Raw genomic sequence first — 21,870 nt, 5'->3', positions numbered from 1 at the left:
GAGTGGAGCTGGAGCTGGGGCTGGAGCAGTCCGGAGCTGGGTGCGGTGAGCAGCTGGGGAGAGGAGGGGGACCCTGGGCAGCAGGCCCAGCGCAGGGAGACGCCTCAGCCAAGAGGCTCTGCAGGCCAGACTTGGAGGGGGATCATAACCCCGACCGGGCAGGGGCGACGCTGGGAAAAAGGGTCCTGCCACCTAGAGCCTGAGAGCATGTGGCCACCGCCAGAGCAAGTGTCCAACCCACAGCGTCTCTGCAGCACAGCCAGGGCCTGAGAAGGAGCCTGGGACCTACAAGGAACAGACTGTGAACTGCCCTGACATTCCAGAGACACTGTTTGTGATGTTCCCTGCCACAGAGCGGGGTGATGGGTTTTCCTTTAACCTTTCCCATTTTTCCTTATTCTTTTTTAAAATTAATTGTTAATTAAACAACTTGTATTTGCTTTAAATTGTATGAAATGATCAGTGGGTCAGGGAGGTGCCCAGTGCAGAGAGAGTACCCCGGAGTGGAGACACCCTAGCCCCTGTCCTGGGTGACCACAGCAGGGTTGGGGGTCGAGCCCCCCAGGAATCCTGGGCCCAGCCTTGTCAGGGTTTACGAGGACTCTGCCAGACAGGAGAGTGGAAGGGGAGTCCTCAAGGGCAGGGAGGCCTCTGCGTAAAGGAAGTGGGAGCGAGGACTCAGATCCTTTCGCTAGCCCATTTCACCGGGGTGGTGCAAAAGCCAGGAAAGTTCCCCACAATAGCGGGACCATCCCCCCGCTTACATAATTGGCATCACGAACAGGATCCTATCCACAGGGTCCACCCCATTGGTTTTCTGGTTAAGTTCTAGTAGCACGGTCCGGGCCTGGTTGAGCACCCTACCATGGCTGGAATTGAAGAACTACGAACCCAGTTTGCTGAACTTCAGCGCAGATTATCAGACCAAGCCGAGGCATTACAACAAGCTAGAACTGAACAGAGGGAAGCCTTATCGCTGGCCAAGGCAGTAATAGACCAATAGACAGCAGAAGCTAAGAAACCCCCTACTATTTATGTCCCATGGGAGTGGAAGATCACGGAGTTTGGTGGCTTCCCAACTAGACCAGGAGACATTACAGTAGAGGAGTGGGTCAAGTCTGTGAAGGCGGCTCTGCGTGTGCTAAGAGTACCTGAAGAAGATCACGTGGACTTCATAGAGGAGCACCTCAAGGGCTAGGCCAAGGCCACAGTAAAGTTCATGGCAGTGGCAGACAAGAAAGATGTAGAAAAGGTATTTGAACTCCTCCTAAAAGTGTATGGAGACAAGGTACCTATTGGAACCCAACTAAAGGATTTTTTTGAGAGAAAGCAGCAGCCTGGTGAAACTGTCCGGGCATACGCATATGACCTCCAGGAGAGAATGAGCAAAGTGGAGCGGCGAGACCCTCAGCAAGTTCCAGACCCAGATACGGTTCTGAAAGAGCAGTTGGTGCTGGGGCTCCGTGACGACTCCCTCCGACGTGAAATGAAAAGGAGGTTTAAAGAAGAGCCCAGTAAGAAGTTCCATGAACTCATGCAGGCTGCCATTATGTGCTCAGAAGAGGAGGAAGTTCCTGTGGCAGAGGCGGCCAAACCTAACACCCATACACGAAGTGGGGGCCTAGTGAATGCAGCTGCTGGGGAAAAGGCCCTGCCCCAAACAGAGCTAACATTGGAAAGCTTAAGAGAAGCTGTCCAAAAACTGGCGGTCCAACAGGGGGAGATGCTGAAAGTGATGACCGAGTTGATGAAAGAAAAAAATCCAATTAGTATGCCAAAGTATCCAAGGTCACCGGGATCCCGAAGAGCCCCACTGAAGGACGAGCTGGGAAGATACGTTTGTTACACTTGTGAAAGGCCAGGACATACTAGCCGAGAATGTCCACTGAGAAGGAGAACAGAGTCCCAGGCACTCGAAACCAATGGGGCACCAGGAGCAAGTGGTCCATCTACAGTAGAAGGCCAAGCAGTGGCAGAAGGATTCCTAGGCCTGTCCTTCATGGAAAATCCCTCTGCATACAGTGTTGAGAGGAACGTGGGCAGTGCCAGCATATCTAGCGACTTCTGTAAGCGAGCATTTGGAGACTGTCTAACTGCTGAAGTATGTATAGCAGGGGTGAAGACCAGATGTTTGTTAGATACTGGCTCAGAAGTCACCACCATTACTGAGTCGCATTTTCAAAAATATTTGAAGGACAAGGACCTGACCATGCACAGCACACGGTTTGTACGTCTAACAGCTGTTAATGGACTGGCAATCCCAGTGGTGGGGTGCCTTGAAGCAGACATAGAGTATATGGGCCAGACACTGCCAGGAAAATGCATCTTCATCCTGAAAGACAAAGCCTCAAAAGGGAGCCATATTGGAGAAGGAGTCCCAGGGATTCTAGGAATGAACATCATTAGTGAGCTGAAGGAGCTACTCTTACCAGGAGAAGGAACCAGGGGGATGAACTGTCACGAGCACTCTACGAAGAATGCTGCGCTGAGTAGAGTACTGGCTCGAGCAGAGAGGCAGAGTCATTCCCTGGGCCCCACAAGGCATATTGGAAATGTTAAAGTGGGCAGAAAATGGAAGACCATTATTCCTCCTTGGAGAGGGAAGATCCTTGATGAACACCGCTGTGTACCAGGAAATGAGCTGCAGGTGACGAGGGAGAAGGGAGGACGAGTTACCTTTCTTCAAGAAAGATGTGATGGGAGACTGCCAGTTCAAGCGGCACGCCAAGGGCTGATTCCTGCACATGTGGCTAACATAAGGGCGTTGCCAGAGAAGCATCAAGAAGTCTTTTCTAAGGATGAGGTGACCAATTATGATGACCAGGTCAAAGGTCACCATGACAGGCTGAAGACAGCCTGGAAAGTTGCTCTCAGTACAACTAAAGACACAGCCCAAAGTAGGAAAAGGACTTATGATAGCAAGTCCAGTGGGGCTCTCATCAGATCTGGTGACTGTGTACCAGTTCGTAGCCGTAGACGTAATAAAATACAGGACAAATGGAAGCCAAATCCCCCCACTGTGGTCACCCACAACAATCCCGAACTGCCAGTGTACGCTGTACGCTAACCAGCCTGAACGAGGAGGTCCTGAGAGAGTAGTACATAGGGACCAGTTGAAACATTGCACTCTTAGTCCAGACAGGGACCATAGGAGGCGTAGATCAGTACATCCCGAGGAGGCTGAAACCAATTGGGAAATGGTTCTAGTCCCACAAACCGAATACGGAGGGGGACAGAGTGGGGCAAACCCAAACCCTAACAAGAATGGCTAGATCCTTCAAACTGACCCAGTATTACCCGAGGATAGGAAAATAGAAAATATGTGTAACGAATCGCCAGTCTTAAGAAGGTCCCAGAGGGCTAATAAGCGTGTACTTCCTGTTAGACTTAGAGATAAGTATGTTATTGGTTCTATGTAGTGTTTTAATGAATATTGTTATGTATGGTATTAAGAAGTAGATGTGGAATGTTAAATATGTTAAATGTTCTTTTGATAATTGCTAATGGGTTGTTGATATAAAATGATGTGGGTATATGTTGTCACTATGGGGCCCGGATGTACCGGTGTGAATATTGTGGATGTGGCAGTATTTTAGCAAGAGGGAATGTAAGGGGACTGTTGCCCTCTTACTAACATTCAGTGGGGGTGTTTTGGCTGGCTAGCTCCCAGCACTAAAAGGGGAAGGGTCGATGTGAAATCAGGAGCCTGAGACTGACAGTCCCCAGGAACAATGGGGAAAGGCCAATGCTCCAGATCAGCCTGATTGACAGGGCGGGCAGGCTAATCAGAGAGTCAGGAGGCCAGGGGGGTCCCGTCCTCCGTGTGAACTGGAATTGCCTGGGTCAGACAGAGTGGGGCCGAGCTAAGGAGAGAGCAGGGGCCCGAGCTAAGTTGCTGGAAGCAGAGCTGCAGCCCCAAAGCCAGAGCACAGCCCAGAGAGAGCAGAGCTGCCCTGGGAGGAGAGCTGCAGCAACCAGAGCCAGAGGGGCCAGAGCAGCAGCCCAGGGAGCTGAAGGCAGAGCAGCAGCAGCCGCGGTGCTGAGGCAGAGTGGAGCTGGAGCTGGGGCTGGAGCAGTCCGGAGCTGGGTGCGGTGAGCAGCTGGGGAGAGGAGGGGGACCCTGGGCAGTGGGCCCAGCACAGGGAGACGCCTCAGCCAAGAGGCTCTGCAGGCCAGACTTGGAGGGGGATCGTAACCCTTTCAGGGCAGGGGCGACGCTGGGAAAAAGGGTCCTGCCACCTAGAGCCTGAGAGCGTGTGGCCACCGCCGGAGCAAGTGTCCAACCCACAGCGTCTCTGAAGCACAGCCAGGGCCTGAGAAGGAGCCTGGGACCTACAAGGAACAGCCTGTGAACTGCCCTGACGTTCCAGAGACACTGTTTGTAATCTTCCCTGCCACAGAGCGGGGTGATGTGTTTCCTTTACCTTTCCCATTTTTCCTTATTCTTTTTTAAAATTAATTGTTAATTAAACAACTTGTATTTGCTTTAAATTGTATGAAATGATCAGTGGGTCAGGGAGGTGCCCAGTGCAGAGAGAGTACCCCGGAGTGGGGACACCCTAGCCCCTGTCCTGGGTGACCACAGCAGGGTTGGGGGTTGAGCCCCCCAGGAATCTTGGGCCCAGCCTTGTCGGGGTTTACGAGGACTCTGCCAGACAGTAGAGTGGAAGGGGAGTCCTCAAGGGCAGGGAGGCCTCTGCGTAAAGGGAGTGGGAGCGAGGACTCGGATCCTTTCGCTTGCCCACTTCACCGGGGTAGTGCAGAAGCCAGGAAAGTTCCCCACAATAGCGGGACCATTCCCCCACTTACACACTGTTTTACCCAGCACCAAGGGGCCATAGCAAGGCTGAGGAGCAAACTCCCGGTCCCTTAGGCAGGTGGAGGCAGCAGACTCAGAGATTTGTCTAGGTGGTTTAGCCACTAGAGCCACACGTATTAGCAAGGCAGAGTATGTCTACACAGCCAGGTTGCTATTGCGCCTCAGGCTCTGATGCCGACCCAGCTTCCTAGGCTTCCACGCCAAGCCTGAAGGTCTGTGCAGCTATTTCTAGAGCCGTAGTGCGAGCCCCACAAGCCCAGGCTCTGAGACTGCCGCAGGCTGCTACTTACTGTGTAGACCTACCCAAGGCTAAGTTTTCCCAGGTCCTAGTTTCCCTGGATCACACCTGCCCCTGGCATCCCCTCGGGGAGGCAGACAGGAAGGACGGTCAGAGGAACCAGGACACACGGGGAAGTTGTGTTTCCATTTTATTTTAAAAATATATTACTGTTATTATGTACAGAATCAAACACAAGGCTGCGCAGCTGGGTTTCCCCTCCCATCTTAATCCAACCCTGGGGCTACCAAACAAGAGGGTGGAGGAGAGGGCTCTGCGAACGGGCAGGCATCCTCCCCACAAAGCTCTTTGAAACTCAGTGGCCAGTTGCCCAAGGCCCTGGGGCGAGGAGCTGAGAGGAGAAGACCCCTGCCGTGCAGTTACCGTCTGATCCATCATGCAGGGACCTAACCCCAAACGTAGGTCAGGAATCTGCTCAGTGGCCAAATAACCGTCACTGGCTTTACAACAGAGAGTAGGGGCTGGGTAGGGTTCTCCTTTTCCCCTGCCAATATCGCCCCATGCAGCGCAGGTGCACAGACCAATGAGAGACGGGCCCTCCTCCAGCTCCCAGTGCTTAGGTATAAGCAACCCCCTGCCCATGCTACCAGCACCAGTGGGGACACCTTCCACTCAGCGTGACCAGCATCACACACGTCAATCCAAAGAGAACGCCAAAGAAAACCAGGGAATCTATTTACTGCTGGAGTGCGCCAGACACAGGGAGTAAGACTGAGGCGCGCCCTGAGAAAGTGCACTGGGTTAGCGCCAACCCGAGATCACAGTGGCCCGGGAATAGGAAAGGACTATGCGTTTCTACCACCTCTGCTGCTGTCAACCCCCCAGAATCCGCTGCTCTCCACGGCCCCCTTTCACCGGATGATGGGTGCCGACCGGTCGTTGGTGACGGTGGGGCGCAGCTTTACCGTGGCAAACGGGTTGGTGCCGCTGGAAGGAGAAAGGCAAGAGGAGAACTAAAGGCTCAGGAAAGGCTGTTTCAACACCGCCCGGCCATAGGGCCCTGGCAGAGGCCCCGTCACAGAGAATGTTGTGGGGACGCACTGCAGGGACAGTAGAAAGCTTCCCTGCTGAGAGCGGGAAACGGTCTCATTCGGATGGGGGCCACCAGGTGCAAGTTATCAATGCAGTTAATTATAATACATCTCCGTACTCTCTCCTGGTAACCCCCCTCCTCATGCCCCCTGACAGGGCCACTCCCCTTCCCTCCCTGCATGGGACTGCCTCCCCTCCCCTCCTCCTGACAGGGCCATTCCCTTCCTCTCCCTGGGAGGGACCCTCCTCTTCATCCCCTCCTGGTAGAGCCACTCCCCAGCCTCTCCCTGGACAGGAACCCCTCCTCCACCCTGGCATGGCCATTTCCCCCCTACCCTTGGCACCGTTCACAAGATGAGCAATTAGCCAGTGAAGGAGGAGGAGTTGTGGGAGGAGGGGGGCGGTGGCAAGGGTTCAAATAAAAGAGAACAGGGAGGTGGCTTGGGCATGCGGCTCCTCCTCTTCCCCTGCCCTTTGGCTGGGGCAGCAAGAGCCCCCCCTGCTGTTTCAATCCACCTTGACCATTGGGCAGCATTTCCGAGAGTCGCCCCCTGCTCTGCCAGTCGCCCATCCCATCCCCCACTAGAGAGCTCGCCCCACTTTGTATTCTCTGAAAGGTTCAGAGGATGGAGAGGAGATGGCGAAAGCCTGTCAGATCTCCCTGGGGCTGGTGCAGCTGCAGCTTGCTCACTGTAGTACATTTGCTAGTACCTGTCCAGAATAGTTTGTGTCCCCCTCATGATGGGGCTTCCATACCGCTTCCCTTGGGAAACTAATTGACAGTCCAGCAGCTCTCACTGGCCTGACTTTCCTGTCCTAATTTGCTCTTAGTTACACCCTCCCTTTGGACCCTTCCAAATGGGCAGTTCTGAGGGACCCAATTCATCATCTCCTCAACCTGGGAGCTCTTACTCCAGTTCCTCTAGGAGAGGCCAGAGAGGGGCCTGGGGGCCTTGCTAGAGACTGTTTTTACCCTCCTCTCATTCATTGTTCTATTATTTTCACAGCGATAGGAGTCAGTTGACAGGGCAGTAATTGTCACGCTCACCCTTCCTTCCTTTTTTGGAAGACTGGTACCACACTTGCTTTTCTCCAGGCACCTCCCCAGTTCTCCAGGACTTTCCAAACAATAAGATAAAACCACCAGTGATCCCAGACTTCACTTACCGGGGGAAGAGCTCTGGGGGCTGCTCCTGTATAGCTGACTTCTGCAACGAAACAAGACAAAGGGTCAAAAGCTGAGAGTAAGCACGTTGTGCAGGTTAGAGAGAGGCACAAAGAGAGGAGGAGGGAAAGACACACACACAAACACACACGCAGTGGGACTTTCAAAAGCACCTGAACAACTAAAGAGCCCAAGTCCCACTAACGGGATGATAGACTCCATATCCCATTCTCCAATCCCCATTAATTGGACTTGGGCTCCTAAATAGCTTAGGTGCTTTTGAAAAATCCCACCAAAGCAGAATTGCAGAGAATATCCCCCTTTCTGTGCAGGCGGAAGAGGGAATTTTGTCCCTCCCCCCACAGGCTCCCAGGCCCCCCTCTCTTTCTCAGGGAGGAGGGTGCATTTCTGATCATGGGAGTTTAGGATCTGGAGAGCACAGCAAAGAGCAAACAAACAAAACTGGCACTAGAATTCACAGGCCAGCATGGCCAGAGATGCCCCCTCTGATCACAGGAGGGCCTGGGATACCACCTCCCGACCCCTGCATGCTTCCTACAGCCTCCTAACTAAATTCACAGCTGTGAAAAACGTGTCACGGACTGTGAAATCTGGTCTCTCCTCCGTGAAATCTGGTCTTTTATGTGCTTTTACCCTGTACTATACAGATGTCACAGGGGAGACCAGCGTTTCTCAAATTGGGGGTCCTGACATTGCCACTCTTACTTCTGTGCTGCCTTCGGAGCTGGGTGGCCAAAGAGCAGCGGCTGTTGGCTGGAAGCCCAGCTCTGAAGGCAGCATCCTGCCAACAACAGCACAGAAGAGTGCCATACCATGCCACCCTTTCTTCTGCGCTGCTGCCTTCAGAGCTGGGCGCCAGAGAATGGCGGCTGCTGCTGACTGAGGGCCCAGCTCTGAAGGCAGCAGCACAGAAGTAAGGGTGGCAATACCATACCAGGCCATTCTTACTTCTCTGCTGCTGCTGGTGGCGGCTCTGCCTTCAGAGCTGGACTCCTGGCCAGCAGCCTCCGCTCTCCAGCTGCCCAGCTCTGAAGGCAGCGCCGCTGCCAGCAGCAGCAGAGAAGTAGGAGTCAGGAGCGGCGCCAGGGTTTTTGCCGCCCTAGGCGGCAGCACTCCTCCTCAGAGCATTCGGCGGCGGATGTCCTTCCGTGCCGCGTCTTCGGGGCGCTTCGGCAGCGGGTCCTGGAGCGAGTGAAGGACCCGCTGCCGAAGCGCCCCAAAGACGCGGAGTGGAAGGACCCCCCACTGCTGAATTGCCGCCGAGGACGGCAAAATGCTGCCCCCCAAATCCTGCCGCCCTAGGCGACCACCTAGGGTCGCCTAGTGGAAGCACTGGCCCTGGTAGGAGTAGCAGTACCACCCCCACCCAATAACCTTGTGACCCCCCCACAACTCCTTTTTGGATCAGGACCCCTACAATTACAACACCTGACATTTCAGATGTAAATAGCTGAAATCATGAAATTTACTATTTTTAAAATCCTATGACTCTGAAATTGACCAAAATGGACCATGAATTTGGTAGACCCCTACTCATATAACATACAGATACAGCTTTACAGCAAGATCCCAACATACACTGCCCCAAATTGCGCCTCTGGGCTGCCCTGGAGGGACCAACCCTGGGAGGAAAGAAGAGTTCAGTTGCTACAGCCCATTTCATCCTGGTATCTGCCGAGCCTCCAAAGGGAGTGATAACTGGTGATGCTGGGGCTTGTGATGCAAATATCTGCCCCACTAGGTACTAGATTAAGACCCCAACTCATTTCATACAGCTTGCTCCACAGCCATCAGCTGGGAATGACTTTCATTGACTGCTGACCTACAGCAGGGTCAGAGTCAGAGGAGAAAAGCTCCCACTCCTCGATCCCCTGAGGTGTCCAGTTTCCCAGGCTGGGGCTGGATTGGAACCAGTGACTTTTAGGGGGCTAGGATGTCCTTCCGTGCCGCGTCTTCGGGGCGCTTCGGCGGCGGGTCCTGGAGCGAGTGAAGGACCCGCTGCCGAAGCGCCCCAAAGACGCGGAGTGGAAGGACCATCCCAGTCCCCTGAGCCAGGCAGACTGGGGCTTCACCAGAACCACAGACCCAGAGGTGAAAAGCTACATATTCCATTTCTCAGTCCCTTGAACCATCCAGATCCCTCCAGCTTGGGATTGGAACCAATCACCTAGAGAGGACAGACTCCGTATACCATCCCCCAATCCCCTGTGGCATCCAAACACACTTCTGCCCTTCACCCTGCCTTCTTACCCCATTCTGGGTCCAAATTGGAACCTAAGATCTCAAGTGAAAGCCTCTGTATTCTATTCCCCACCTTGCTGAGACCTGAATGCAGGCCCTCTGCTCCCAGGCTTTTATTCACCCTTCCCCATCCTCAGCTGCCTTTAGAAGAGGCACCCAAAAGAGCTATCCCTAGCCCTTTCAAGGAAAGAAGGATGGCATCTCTGTCAGCTGGTCCCCAGCCTAGCTCCATCACTCATGGTCCTACTTTTAGCAGAAAGAGCTGCTGCCCCGGAGCCACCAGAAATCAGGCTGGGATGTCATGGAGAAGAGGAGTAAACTGAAGGGCCCCTGCTGGGTAATAAAGGGAAGAAGTGAGAGGAGCACAGGGGCCAGGGCTCTCCCACGGGATAGGGCACAGAGTTTGCTAGGGACGGATGGACAGGAGCTGTGCTGAAGATGACTTCATCCTGCAGGGAGGTTCAAAGGGATGGAGGGGAGCAGCTGTAAAGTAGCCCGTGCCCAGCAGAGTAGCTGAGATCAGCTAGGGTGGATTCATGGATGGCCAGGAGCAGCACTAAAGAGGCCCAGAAGCATGGGTGAGATGGATGAAATCTGTGATGCAGTGAGGTCAGGATGACCCTTCCCTTCCCACTAAGCCTGGTTGGAGCAGGTGTGTATCATGGCATCACAGAAATGTAGGGCTGGAAGGGACCTTGAGAGGTCACCAAGTCCAGCTCCCTGCGCTGAGACACTGACTAAACCTAGACCATCCCTGACAGGTGTTTGTCCAGCCTGTTCTTAAAAACCTCCAGTGACGGAGATTCCACAACCTCCCTTGGTAACCTGTTAACTATCCTCAATTAGAAAGGACATGAAAGCGAAGGTCAGTGTTGGTTGAGGGACACACCCTAGCCCACAGATCCCCTCTCACTGCTTTAGCTCAGGTTAGAATAGCACTGTGCCCACTCACCTTGGAATCTGAAGGAGCGGCAGCACTAGCCAAGCTGCTCCGGCGGCTGCCAGCAGCAAGTGAGGCTGGAGAAGGGCTTGGTGACTGGGGCAGGGCAGCGTTGTGTCGGTAATTTCCTGCTGACGGGACACTGGGGCAATCCAGGCCATCCATGCTGTGACTGCTCCGCAGCGGGAAGGACCTGAGCAAGAGGGGAAAGGAGAGATTCCAAGAAGAAAAGGAAGAAGAAAAGGCCAGAATCCAGCTCTGGGGAAGAGTGCTCTGGGATCTCTCCATACAGCACATGTGGTCTGGGAACGTGTCCCCTGGGAATCCCTTCCAAGAGGTTACCACAGGGCAGGGGTTCTCAAACTGGGGGTCGGGACCCCTCAGGAGGTCGCGAGGTTATTACATGGGGGGGGGGGGGTCACGAGCTGTCAGCCTCCACCCCAAACCCTGCTTTTCCCCCAGCATTTATAATGGTGTTAAATATATAAAATTGTGTGTTTAATTGATAAGGGGGGGGTCGCACTCAGAGGCTTGCTGTGTGAAAGGGGTCACCAGTACGAAAGTTTGAGACCCACTGACACAGGGAATATGTACCCCTAGGATTTACCTAGCTAAAGATTTAAAGGCCCCTGGAAATATTGTGCCATAATGGGAGCAACACGTCACAGTTTCATTGAGAAAAGCCACGTCCAAGGGTGCCAATGGCCCTCAGACAAGTTCTTGAGCATGCCCAAGAGCCGTAGCCTCGATGGGCAGCTCCACACAGGACACTGCGTCACCCAGGCACACACTTGCGTGAATGACGTACAAACATGCACTTCAGCAGCTCCCATTACCTGGTGGGTGGTTCCTCCGGGTCTCTTACTCCCCCCAGGGGCTTTATGAAAGCTTCGGGGAACCAGCCGCTCCTAAGGCCCCGGAGACAGAGGGGACAATGAGACTTTGCAGCAACAAGTTTCTTAGCTTTCCGTTACCCGTGGTGGAGTCTGGCCAGGGCACTGGGGCGAACACGCTCATTGCATGGAGGGCCGTGATGGGATCTTAAAATGGCCACCAGTCACCGAGCCCTTTGCCTTGTGTCTGAGCTGAAAGAACAGCACTTCCAGCAGCACGTGGACCCCCCCTAGCACCAGGTCAGGGCCTTTGTTCAGGGACGACTTAGAGGAAAGAGCACCATTTACTAAGCCACCAGCACCTGGGTTTTCCTGGGAGAGCTCCCCCCGCACCGCTGGGAATGGGCTCATATTGGACACTTTTTTGGACAGAGACAAGGCCGACCCCAGAAAGCGAGGACAGTTTTGGAGAATCCCCTGGGACTCTCTCCTGGAAACTCCCCTGCTCCAAAGGTAGACACAGCTGGGACTAATGAACCTCAAATAGAAAGGCAGCATCTGGGTAAGAACTATATGGCAAGCAGGCACCCCACAAATTCCAACCCACACCCTGCCCCACGTTGCCAGTAACCTATGCCCCATATCGGATACCAGGCCAGGGATGGCACCAGTTGTGCCTTTCGGTAACTGTCAAGCACTGTGCCATAGCAGTAGCTGCTGCCTGTGTAAGTGAGAAACCCCTCGGCTAGACTGAGACTGGCATTGCTTTTTTAAGCAGGAAGGCTTGAGGGCAGGGCATTAATCCTTGGAGCCCAGCTCTTCACAGCTGGCTTCTGCCTTCGCCAAGATCCCCCCTCCAGCCCAGCACCACGGAGACAGGCTGAGCGCACTTACGTGGATGATCCCTCTAGCTTGCCATACAGCCAGCCGTTCTGCGCCTCTGGGATCAGCACCGTGATGACGTCCCCGAAGTTGAACCCTAGCAAGGTGCGGTTGGCGCCAGCAGAGTGGGGCACAATTGCCTGGACTCTCAACACACTGCCGCCTCCTCCTGCATCTCCACCTGCCCGCTCCCCAAAGGAGCTGGAGCGCGAGCGCTGGCCGGCGGAGAGCGAGCCTGCCAGGAGCAGCCAAGGCGTGAGGGGTTTCAGAGGGCTTCTTTCGACCTTAGACTCCCCCTGCAAGACCCCAGCCTGGCTGGGAGGGACCCACCGCTGATGGAGTGAGACGCCTCCATTGTCCATTCAGACCTGGGCTTCCCTATCCCACTCACACAGCTTCCCTAATGGAGCCCTGACCCTGCCTGTTTGGGTCCCTGTTCATTCACTCGTGGGCTTCACTCCCACCCTCCATGTACCCTGCCCTCTCGCCCTTGCATAGAACAGGTGCCCAAGTGCACCCTGGGACAAATACATTATGGGCAGCTTTGTCCCTCCCAAATCCAGCCTGTACCTGCTCACATAAGGTACAACTAGCCCCACACCACTGCCCCCATCTACCCAGTCTTACCAGCAGATGAAGTCTTCTGCAGGCCTGTCCTGGTTGGCTCTGGCTGAGGAGAGGGTCTAAGAAGTTCTGCAGGCTCCTGGAGGAAGGGGCTTGAATTACGTCCAGTCATGGCTGAGCCAAAATCTCCCAGAGGCCTCTGAGGCTGTTGGAAGGAAATGAAGGTGAGCGTGAGCACCACAGAAGAGATTCCTCTTCGAGAGAAGCCTGGTCCCTAAAGGAGTGTATCCCTCCCCAACACTCCTATACACACACACACACACACCCTCTCCCCGCCCGCCCCCCACACCTCGTCTTGGATAGCTAATGCCACCAAGGGAGGACAATCAGGTGAGGCCCTGGAGGTACAGATTAATGGGATACACATGGGATTGCCTCCCACCCCAAAAAAATAACTGACCCTGGGAAAAAGCTGGGCTGACCCTCTGTTCTGGGATCGCTGCCCTGGGAGAGGCCATCCCAGGCACCCCCCTGTTACTGGAGAGATCATTTGTTGGCATTTTTCTCACCATGTCAAGGTGGCTGGGGGTCAGGCGGCCTGACGGATACCCCTGGCCATGGGAGGCACTGAGCAGGCTCGGGGAGTGTCTGCTGCTTGGATTGCGGCTGGCCTCCAATTGCTCCTTCCACTTTGGCACCTTGCTCTGGATGATGCCCCAGGCCTGGGGAGAGATAGAGGGGAGAGATCGGAGGAGAATGGGAGCAGACCAGCTGTGAGGGGGAAAGGGGGAATTAAAGAGTGGGGACCCAAAACAAGCTGCAACCTGTACCCAAGTGCACTGTCCTCATTGCCACCAGCAGGGTGAGGCAGGTGAGACACCCTGGCCACTCTACGAGCCCCTCAATGCTGATTGGCAGAGGGCCAACTATTCTGTAACTCCCATCAGGCCTGACACACTCACTACCCCTAACTCATTGCCATCACAGTATTTATCTGTGACGAGTGTTGTGCGAAGTATCAGCTGAAAGCTGGTGACACACCGGTCAAGAATATCATTGAGTGATGGGAGGTATGTAAAGAGCTATGTACGTGTGCCAGAAATATGTTTTGGGGGCAGACCTCATAAACATGTTTGTCCTAGACAAAGGAATGTTGATTTGCCTGCTTGCCTGGGTCTATGATGTCAATTGAGCATGATGATGCCAGAGACAATTTGTCTCTGAGGTAAACACCAGTTATCAGGAGGATGAGGAAATAGCTTGTCATCGGCATGCTGCAGAATACCACAGTCTGAACCCCAGCAGGTAGTCCTAACTCTTAAGAAAAAGAAAATGAACTTTGAGGGGTATAAAAGAGAAGCAAAAGGGCCCCTTATGAACCATCACTTAGTGGACAAAGATGCAGCGCTCTCTGTATTTTCGAACGGTGGATCCCCCACCATGTGGGTAGGTGATGCGGAAAAGCTGCTTTAGGTAAGAAATTTTTCTGAGACAAGGATTGTAAGGTACACATCCCCACATAGAATCATTGAAACGTAGGACTGGAAGGGACCTCAAGAGGTCTTCTAGTCCAGTCCCTTGCACTCAGGGCAGGACTAAGTGGCTATGGCTATGTCCCTCCCCCCAACCTCAGGCCATACCCCCTCCTTACCCTGCTGTAGACCTGGAGGAAGGTGCTGGAGAGCAGCTGGTGCTTTTCAGCCAGGAAGCGGTAGCGACGCTTCTCCTCCAGCTCGGCAGCCCTCTGGCTCTCAGACACAAATGCCTGCATTTCCGAGTGCAAGCGCCTCACGTTCTCCTGGGTGGACAAGAAGAGAAGGGATTGATGTCAATGCAGCACTCTGGGTCTGCACAGAGCAGTATTTGGGGGAATAAACCCAGGGTTTCCCTGAGCTGGCTGGGTCATCAGCCTTTATAACCCCTTTGCTATGCTGAAGCAGCACACAACATTTATAGGGATCTGGCCCCTAATCTTATTTTAGTCTTTCCACACAGTTTGCCTCAGAAACATCCTGCAGGAGGGAGTTCCACAGATTAACGGTACCCTGTGTGGAAAAGTATGTCTCCTATCTGTGTGTCAACTTGCTGCCTTTTGCAATCCAGGGAACACCCCCTTGTGTTCTAAGGGAGAGACAAGCTATAAACTATCTTGGGCTCTGGAGGCATCATGAGCATCAGCTTGCAATGACCACTCTCCTCATTCCAGACTCTCCCGCGTCTCAGGGCCATCCTTGCCTCCACTTCATTTCCCACCTTCATTTCCCAGACGTTTTTGTCTCGAGTCCTCTCCATCCTCCACAGCTCCGACATGCACTTCTCCAGGTTGGCAGCCCTGTGCCGGTACTCCAGTTCATACCGCTGATGGCTGTCCTGCCGGGAGCACAGAAGGAGACCAGAGACTATAAGGAACTTTTTCTAAAACACAGAGGGGACTTAGGAGCCTAAATCTCATTGAAAGTCAATGGGCCTAAATCCCTTTTGAAAATGGGACTTAGGAGCCCAGTGAATCCTAGCTACCACGAAGGAGAGCTGGCCAAGTCAGCCCATGAGGACATGGCAGCTAGGCAGAAGGAAAGTCTCTTTTTCTCCAGTTGGCGAGAGACACTTCCGAACCCCTGCCCCAGGGAAAGCCTGGAATATCCTTGGAAACGCCTCAGGGATGAAACAATGATCTAAACCAGCAAGAGGGTGAAAGCCTGAGCTGCGCTAAGGGACTCAAAGGAGGGAGGGGCGCAGTGAGGGTGTGGGGAGAGAGGTCCAGCACCCTGCTTAGGGGTTGGGGAGAGGGAAGCCTGCAAAGAGCTCAGGAGGGACAGGGAAGGGCTGGGGCTCACGTTGATGAACTGCATGTCCAGCTTGGTGTTTTTCTCCATGTGCTGCAGCAGGTCGCCGTGGAATGTCTGAGCCTAGACGAGGCAGAGAAGTCGTTAGAAACCGCCCCTAGCAGCTGGTATTACTGGGCACTGCTGACAGCTGGGAGGTGAGGGGACCCGAAACAGGAGAGTTAGGGAATGCCCAGGAGAAACCCCCCCTGTCCTGACTCCTGATGGACACGCTTGGCCAGGCACCTGCAGACAGAGCCGATACTGCTTTTCCTCCCACCCTTCGTCTTGTCTAATCAGACGGAAAGCTCTCTGGGGCGAAGGCTGTCTCTCCATGTCGGTTGGGACCTCTAGACACTGCTGTCATATCAATAACAACCGCACAGCCGGGAAAGGGCTAACATCCTCGTTTTTCACTAGTCCTCCCCTTCTCTACCCCCACCCCCAACAGCACAACTGGGGGCGGGGGAGGGGGAGAGATGGAAATATTGGCACGTCAGAACTGGATGCTGCTTAGATTACATCCCCCTCCTAGGGTTGCCAGGTGTCCGGTTTACGACCGGCACGCCCGGTTGAAAAGAGACCCTGGCAGCTCTGGTCAGCACCGCTGACCGGGCCGTTAAAAGTCTGGTCGGCAGCCCAGGGGGGCTAAGGCAGGCTCCCTACCTGCTGTGGCTCCACGCGGCTCCTGGAAGCAGCGGCATTTCTCCCATCCAGCTCCTATGTGCCGGCTCTGCAGCTCCCATTGTCTGGGAACCACAGCCAATGGGAGCGGCACTTGCGGACGGGGCAGCACGCAGAACTGCCTGGCTGCACCTCCACGTAGGAGCTGGAGAGGGGACATGCTGCTGCTTCTGGGAGCTGCTTGCGGTCAGTGCCACCCAGAGCCTGCACCCCGATCCCCTCCCATGTCCCAACTCCCTGCCCCAGCCCTGATCCTCCTCCTGCCCCCCAAACCTCTCATTCACAGCCCCAACCCAGAGCCCACACTCCCAGCCGCAGCCTGCACCCCCTCCCACACCCCAACCCCCTGTCCCAGCCTGGAGCTCACTCCCGTCCTCCGAACCCCTCAATCCCAGTCCGGAAAACCCTCCTGCACCCCAAACCCCTCATCCCCAGCCCCACCCCAGAGTCTTCACCCTCAGCCAGAGCCCTCACACCCCAACCCCAGCCCTGATCACCCTCCCACCCTCCGAACCCCTCAGTCCCAGCCTGGAGCCCCCTCCTACACCTCAAATCCCTCATCCCCGGCCCCACACCCTCAGCCAGAGCCCTCACACCCCCACCCCGCACCCAACCCCCTGCCTCAGCCCGGTGAAAATGAGCGAGTGAGGGTGGGGAGAGTGAGCGACGGGGGGGAGGGGGGAGTGCGCTCAGAAAAGGGGCAGGGCCTCAAAGGAGGGGCAGGGCAAGAGTGTTCAGTTTTGTGCACGTAGAAAGTTGGCAACTCTAACCCCTCCCCCAGTTCTGCTCACCACAAACTGGGAGCAACCCACCCCAAACTCTTGGTATGGAAACAACAGATGGCATCTAGCCACTGCAGCTCCATAAAACACAGCTCCATTAGGCCCAGCATACAGCCGAGGGCTGCTCCCAGTACAGATGGGCCACAGCAAGATACTCACCACTACTTCCAGGTCAGAGTTCATATGCCTGTGGGTGTCAGACATCTGCATCAAAATTTGACCTTCAAGAAAAGAGATCAAAGTATCATAGTCAGACCTTCCTCCTTGCGTGTATCATTCTCTCCCAGAGAGTTAAAACAAAGAGGCCATTAGCACTAATCACTGTTACATGACAGGCACAGCGTTATCTTGGTGCAAAAGTCCAACTACTATCGCTATGCATTAGCTGTCTGCTGGGGCTGGGTCCAAGGTGTGAGGAGAGGGTTTCAGCCAATCCGCTTCATTCTATAACAGCTGCTTAATCCCTTTCTATAATTTCACTGATTACCGTCATAATATGCACGTTATAAACCACACCTGAGGGCTAATGGCTTAGCGCGCCATGGGAAACTGTGGTACCAGCTCCCGGTCTTCCAGTCTCTTGCATAGTGGAGTTAGCAAGGGGTTGGAAGGCTGGGATCTGTGCCCCAGGGCAAGCAGTTGTGTACTTCACAGCAAGTCACATCGACTGTCTGCCCCAAGGACCCTGGATTCTGCACGACACTGCGGCAGCAGGCCAAAAATTTGGTGACAGCTTTATCTACATTAAATATCCTGTTTGCAACGAATGCAGAATTAAGCACGCCTGCACACTTAGTGGTGCTCGTCACTATGTGGCTTATTTTGATATTACATTCCATTTCGTTTACATTGTCCCCATGTTTCTGTTTGAGATGTGCCACAGATTTTTGTATGAATAAGTTGCGATGGATGGGGGTAGTGAGGAGTGACGGGCCGCTGAGTACGAAGCGACTGGGGATCTGAGGAAGGCCTGGGAGGCAGTTGGGGACTGGGAGATAAGCACGTTAGCTGGATCTTTTTGCTAACCTGATCAGCAGTGAAATAGTTAAATTGCCATCTTTACGTTTCAGAGCTAACCCACATAGGTGAATGGGGGCTGCCTCCTGTCTCTCTGAGTTCTCGCTTCAGGCTGGCTGCAGACTCATGAAGGCAGCACAGCGTCCGTTACGGTTGGTTCATATAGTCAGAGTTTCCCTCACCGCCGTGACGACACGGAACATTGTTTGTGTGAAATGAAAGCCGGGACGCTTGGATCAGAATTCTGCAGCCAGGGCTGGATTCCGTGGCAAAGCCCCTGGCTGTGCGATCCCCAGAGCTCCGTGCTCTGCTCTACCATGTACAGCAGGAGGCCCGGGCTTCCGTCTCTGAGGCGGGTGGGACACGGGGAGGCTGGGCCTAGTGCTCTGCGGGGGTTAGTGCTCTGCAAAGCCACGTATGAAGCCTGGCTTTCAGGCCTTGGGATCATTGGGGGCTGGGAGTGCTGCACAGACCAGGCCTAGCGCATCTGGGGGTTAGCGACGGGCGTTGTCATGCAGGAGACTCAGGCTCCTTTCCCAGTTCGGTCCTTCGTTCCTCATGCCTCTTGGTGCGATGGGAGCACTGGGGCGGGGAAGGGATGGGATGGGCTGGAGAGGAGGTCAACATTTCAAATTGACCCACCTCCCAGAGACAGTCAGTAGGAGAAACTTACCCAGCATTTGCGAGGTGGAGCTCTGCAGGGCTTGCTCCCCAATCTTCTGTATTGCCTTGAAATAGACTTCAGCAGCCTCAGACAGTGCTGCAGAAATACAAGGAGAGAGGGCAGCTGGATTAAAGCTTCCCTAAATAACCATGCTCCATCCTTATCCTCTGCCCCTTTTCTTCAACTCTTCCTTTCTTTGCCATCTCCCGTCCTCATCACCTATTCTCCTGCCTACCCACAAGCTCAGAACAGCCCCAGGAGCACAGACTGACGCCCCCCACCTGCCAATCGAGGGTGACGCCCATGGACACAATCCAAGCTGTCCCCCCACGAAGCACAGGCGGGAGTCGAAACAGCACTCACCATGGAAAGCACGTAAGTAGTTATTGCCCAGGTAGACCAGGTTCTCCAGGGCAGGGTTAAACTGCTCCAAGATGCTCTATCATCCATCCAAGTTGGGGAGAGGGGTGAAAGAACACAACAGGTTAATGCGATCCTCCTCCATGCCCCGGGCCCTGGGATGAGGCCTGTGCCCTCCTTATGTGATTCATCCGACAGAGCTGCGGCCTACCCATCCCACCAGTCTCTGGTTTCAGGCTCAGGCACCCTTCTCACTGGGGAGGTCCCGTTCTTGCATCTTCTCTTCCAGCAGAGAGTAAACATTGGGGTGAGGTGATCAGGAGATCACCCTTCCCTCTGAACTTCCCCAAGTGCTGCTACCCGCACCCAGAACCTAGTAGGTTTCTTTCCACCCTCAGGGGTGGGCATCACTTCCTGGCAACCATGTTATGAGCATCAGGGCCCCATAGGTTGATAGAGTCAAGGTCTGGCGCAGTCTTAACCCAGCCTCGTACGTCTATTTACTGTATTAACTGAAGGTGGGCAGTGTGCACAGCACCCCTTATTACACGCCATGCAGGGGCAGCAGTCTGGAAATTCGAACGTGGGATCTAAGCACTGCACAAAATTAAGGAGACGAGCCCAGCACAGAAAGGAAGTGCCCTCACTTGCACACTCCAGCCCAGCTGGGCATGGTTGTGCGCAGGATTCTTTTAGAAAGAGCTCTGATCCGGGCAGCATCTTTGCCAAAAAGGTGCATTGTATAATTTGATCTGTACATCGGAGACCAGTCAGATCGGTCTGGTCACTCAGACAGGGAGCTGCACAGCCACTAATCTACCCTCAACTTGCGGTCAGAGAAACTAGTGTCTGGGCATGTTTGATTCGCCTGAGAGTTTTAACACTTGTCTACATTCACTGGAACTCTCTGCTGTTGAAAGGGTTTTTTTCTTCCCCAAAATTCACTATAAGATGCCAATTATAAGCAGGTCTCATGCTGTTTGAGCACAGGCAAATGTACACCTGTAACTAGAAAAACACCTGTAACAATGTGCATTCACGGAGAGACAGTAATTGGCCTGGACACACAGCGGCACTCACTAATCCTTGGTGTCTCTTCAGACATACACAGATTTTCACACCAGTCATGCAGAGCACACGCAGGGGAGCTCTCTGGCCAATTTCTATCACATGCCTCCCCTGGACACCTTCAATACAGGTGCTCTCCCCTCCCCCCTCCCAGAATATAGGTGTTAGAGACAGGCCTTTCCTATTAGGTAACACGTAATTCACCCCCCCCATTGCCAAGGCAGAATGACTCCCTACAGTGTATTCTCCAGGGCTTTGATCAGTCTAGCTTTACAGGTTCCAAGCAATGGGGCTTCCACCATTTCCCTGGGAGAATATTCCACAGTCCAGTAGATCTTCACTGTCCGGAAAGGATTCCTAAGATCAGCCAAAATCCTGCTCAGTTTCAGCCTGTTTCTTTCCTGCTTTACCCTCTTGGCTCCCTCCCTCTCTCCTTTCTGGGACAGCCCCCTCCCCTCCCCCCCCCCCATGAGCCTCTCTAGCTCTCCCATAGCAGAGATTCACTGGGAAAGGTGTTCTGCCTTAATACACCAGAATGCCCAGAGGTTAGCCCCAGCACTGCCGGGTTCTGCGCTGAATTACACCACACACCCCTTCGGCCATCACTCTGTTCTCACACCAGACCAGGATTCATACAGCCTTGGAACTACACCATTTTATACCAGCTGAGGATATGGCCCACAGATTTTCAAAGCAAATTAAATAAATTAATTAATCTTAATTTAATCTCCCCCCTAGAACACTCCGTTTCGCTTGTGCTTTTAAATCCTTTATGAAGGATCCCCCAACCTCATGCGTCTCTCACCAATTGGGAACAGCCCTTTCCCTGCAGGGAGGTAACAGCTCACCTTGTAGATGGAAATTGTGGATCTGTAGGACTGCTCCATCTCACCAGCCTTTTGCAGGGAGGTGAGGGGTTCCCAGAGATCGAGAAGTTGGTGGGGAGAGGACGAGTTGTTCTCAAAACTCTCCTGAGAATCCAATTGCAAGGACCTAGATGGGTTGAGACACTCTCTACCTGGCACAGCAGGACACCAGGAAGAAACATGTCCAGTGTGAAGGGATGAGAACGCCACAAGGAGGTTTAATAATTCACCAGTCAGGATGCTAGAACTTGATCCTCGAATGTAACCAGACACCGAGGAGAGAGGAACCCTGTGACAGCCATGAGGGTCATGTGACCTTCTCCTTTAATTATTTATTGTAGGTTTCAGTATACAGCTCGCCCCCCCATACCATCATGTGTTGGTCCAGCCATCTTCATTGTGCCTCACCACTGTGACACAGGTGCCAATGGGGAAAGGGTTCACTGTTCTTTACAACCACCTCCTGTCTCAGGCCTTACAAACTCACTACACCCAACACACCACTTTCATGGTCATTATCCACAAAGGGTAGCATGTGAGGTCTCCACTGAAAGCTTGTAACTTATCGATACTCATAATCATTGTGAGATGTGTGTACGAGGGACGTTTAAGGAAGAATGTAGCTATATTGAAAATCAGGCCCTTATGGCCTTGGAGTGAAAGTGAATCACCAAGAAATGATGTGCCTCAGTGATGGCCCATTCAAGTGGGAGGAAGTTGTCACCCTGTATTGCTCAGTTGTCCCCCTTTGCACCAACCCAGAAGTCAATGAAAAACCAGCAAAGTATAAACACTGAAACCACTTGGCATTG

General features: G+C 53.8%; 1 protein-coding gene across 1 annotated transcript; it reads right to left on the bottom strand.

The window, feature by feature from the left end:
* Positions 1-5,755: 5,755 nt before the first annotated feature.
* BAIAP2L2 (BAR/IMD domain containing adaptor protein 2 like 2) lies at positions 5,756-21,079 on the bottom strand. Its single transcript, XM_024200147.2, has 14 exons — positions 21,041-21,079; positions 19,128-19,203; positions 18,774-18,860; positions 17,243-17,304; positions 15,630-15,701; positions 15,049-15,165; positions 14,447-14,593; positions 13,365-13,517; positions 12,859-13,000; positions 12,244-12,466; positions 11,353-11,424; positions 10,529-10,709; positions 7,317-7,357; positions 5,756-6,044 (listed from the first exon to the last, which is right to left on the bottom strand). The coding sequence occupies exons 1-14, from the start codon at positions 21,077-21,079 to the stop codon at positions 5,969-5,971; spliced, it is 1,488 nt and encodes a 495-aa protein (XP_024055915.2). The 3' UTR covers positions 5,756-5,968.
* Between the last annotated feature and the right edge of the window lie 791 nt (positions 21,080-21,870).

Source organism: Terrapene carolina, unplaced genomic scaffold, assembly GCF_002925995.2.
Source record: "Terrapene carolina triunguis isolate 2854851 unplaced genomic scaffold, T_m_triunguis-2.0 Scaffold247, whole genome shotgun sequence".
In the NCBI taxonomy this organism is placed as follows: domain Eukaryota; kingdom Metazoa; phylum Chordata; order Testudines; family Emydidae; genus Terrapene; species Terrapene triunguis.
This window is presented reverse-complemented; position numbering and strand designations above follow the sequence as displayed.

What these genes read in the sequence shown, in the direction of transcription:
- BAIAP2L2 (XM_024200147.2), bottom strand. Translation starts at nt 21,079, where the DNA reads ATGGAGCAGTCCTACAGATCCACAATTTCCATCTACAAG. An exon ending in CCACAATTTCCATCTACAAG is followed by an intron (nt 19,204 to 21,040) that starts GTGAGCTGTTAC and finishes GATGGATGATAG; the next exon opens with AGCATCTTGGAGCAGTTTAA. An exon ending in CCGGAGGAACCACCCACCAG is followed by an intron (nt 10,710 to 11,352) that starts GTAATGGGAGCT and finishes CCTCTTGCTCAG; the next exon opens with GTCCTTCCCGCTGCGGAGCA.